Consider the following 2,655-nt stretch of genomic DNA (forward strand, 5'->3'; position numbering starts at 1 on the left):
AATTTTCAATAGTGTAAAGGCATCATGAGACTGAAGAATTTGAGAACTGTTGTAATAAAGAAAAGCGCTACTTTCCAGGCATTGGCCAATCGCTTAGACTCTAAAGAAATGAACAGGGAATTCCCAAGTTTAAAAAAGAAAAAATCATACCAGGGGTAATAAGAATTTCATAAAAACCATTTGGCATCTTTTACGGAAACTATAGGAAAAAAGCTTCATAAGAAAAGATGGCAAAATGGTCTAAGGGGTTCTCTATATTTGGAAACTAAATTATAACAGAAAAATGAATCTGGACAGATGCAGTGAAAAGCTCTTAGGAAATTAGTATCTTAGAAGAGAAACCTATTTATTGTACCAGATTTTTAGGATAATGTATAGAAATGGAAGGCTTCTTCCACCTTTACCTTCCACTTTTAAGCATGACTGAAGAATACAATGTAGGCAGAGACAAGAGTTCTAGGTCTCTGCTCTCTCCTCCCCAGAGCTTCCAGAGCAACAAGTACTTCTCAGGTAAAATCACAACTTAGGGAAATAAACTCATAAAACTATTAAGTAAGTTTGCCTGAATATTAGCTTTAAAGAAAAAAATAATACAAATGTGAAAATAATAATAATAGCCATCACTGTCTGTACCAATACAAAGCACTGATTTTATTTACCCATCCACAGACAAGTAATATTTACTCCTACCTCAAACAAGCACCTTGTTACAGGTCACTTAGCTAGTAATGTCAAGGACAAAATAAAAATCAAAATCTGTTAAAAGTTACTACATAGAATATACTAATGATGTATAAGTGATAATAATTAATTATCAATTTACCAGGCACCAATACTGTGATTGATCTTATCAGAAGGATGTCCACCTGACCTTGAGAAATAATAAAGTATAGCATTTTACAATAAAGTATACTACCTAATTAAATATTCAACTGGGTAGCATACACTGTACACGGTAGCCAGCTTAAATAAAGGCTACTAGTAATCTAAGAAGATTTCTTAAGAGAGATGAGACTTAAGGGTTGAATACTTTAAATAGAGGGAAAGAGGAGTGGTACAATGAGGTAAATATTATAATTCAGAATGAAGCAATACCATGGCCAAGTATTAGGAAAAAAATAATCGATGGGGAAACAGTGAAGAGAATGACTTCAGAAGAGCAGAGATTTCACTGGTTGGGGATCAGAGATCTATAAATATTTCCTTTCTATCAATATTATATAACTATTGAAATTGCTTCTACTTTTCCAAAATAAATTATTTTATAGAATTTTACATACCCTTCTTAATAGCTTTGTACTTCTCTTCATTCTCCATAAAATTAGGATCCATCTTGAAAACATCTTAAAAAAATAAATTAAAAGTGTTTATTTTCTATATTTACATTTTTTTGGTGTCCTTCCTCCTGACCACCCCTGCCTCTACTTACTAAGAACGTCTTCTGGATTATAGTCATCCTCCAAAGGCAGCATATGGGTGAACTGATCATCTTCTTCCACTAAGTCAAGTCCTTCTAGGATAATAGGGTGGTCCTTGAATCCATCCTTCCGTACAGCAAACATTACCTCAATCATATATTGAACTCTTTTGTCAATTTCAGACTCATGCAGAATGTTTCGAAGGCGTTCAAATATAGCTAAACAGAAAGACAATAAAATAAGCAATAAATACTATAACACTCAAACAAAGGTTCAACATCAAACTAAGCATATACACTTACCATTGATTCCTCTTGGTGACACTTGTGTTAATTTAAGGCCACATTCCTTGAGAAAACCAATAGCTACTTCAACACTATCATCTGTTGGTCTTTCCAGGAGCAAAGTGAGCATCTCTAAGCATAAAACCTCATGTGCCTTAAGTAGTATGCAGACATATGGAAGAGAGAAAATGCTTTTACATATATTAACATACTGTTGAAAATAATTTTAAAATATTAGTAAATCTGTTTAAAATGATTATATTGCACATATGATTGGCAAAATTTTATTTTGACACTCAAAATATGGGACACTATTTTTCTACACTTTCATTATGTACTTGTTAAGAATTTTCAGATGACTGTAAAAATCTTATTTACTATGCTGAATACAACTATTTATCTCCAGAAGAAATGTTCTTCTTAAACATTATACACAGAAAGTGTCATAAAATGAAAAGGTAAGTTAAAAAATCATATACTAATTTTTAATGAGATAATTATTTTCATAATCCCTATATGAGGAATAGTAATGATTCTTTTTATAACACCCTTCTCCATGACCACAATTCTTTATATCCATTTTCCAATTTATTCTATCAGTAACTCTGTTAGCAAATAGTCTTTAATTTTATCACAAAATATCTTAACAGTTTCTGGTACATAAAAAGAGTTTTAAACACTTCCTCTTTTTTCAAATTAAATCAAACTATTTATACTGGCCATGTTCAAAAATTGATACTTATAAACAATGCCAGGTAAGTAGGAACAAAATTCTACTGAGAAACTTTGCTGTGAGAAGAAAATGAACTAGGAAGAATCTTCAAATAGTCTTACATCAGTGATAAGAAAATACTGTCTTGTACCACAGTTGGGAAGATGCAAAATATTTACCATTTTAACTGTTTTATAGCAATGCCAAAAATTTCTAACATAAGTGTAACACACACTTAAAA

General features: G+C 31.4%; 1 protein-coding gene across 1 annotated transcript in view; it reads right to left on the minus strand.

The window, feature by feature from the left end:
* Positions 1–2,655, minus strand: part of CWC22 (CWC22 spliceosome-associated protein) — a 55,133-nt gene that overhangs the window by 21,922 nt on the left and 30,556 nt on the right. The window contains exons 7-9 of the mRNA XM_012650694.1: positions 1,721–1,856; positions 1,430–1,636; positions 1,281–1,343 (exon numbers count right to left, since the gene is read on the minus strand). Of these exons, the coding sequence (XP_012506148.1) occupies positions 1,281–1,343; positions 1,430–1,636; positions 1,721–1,856 (406 nt within the window). The remainder of the gene's footprint in view (positions 1–1,280; positions 1,344–1,429; positions 1,637–1,720; positions 1,857–2,655) is intronic.

The sequence above is a fragment of the Propithecus coquereli genome, unplaced genomic scaffold (genome assembly GCF_000956105.1).
Source record: "Propithecus coquereli isolate 6110/MARCELLA unplaced genomic scaffold, Pcoq_1.0 Scaffold34, whole genome shotgun sequence".
NCBI lineage: Eukaryota > Metazoa > Chordata > Mammalia > Primates > Indriidae > Propithecus > Propithecus coquereli.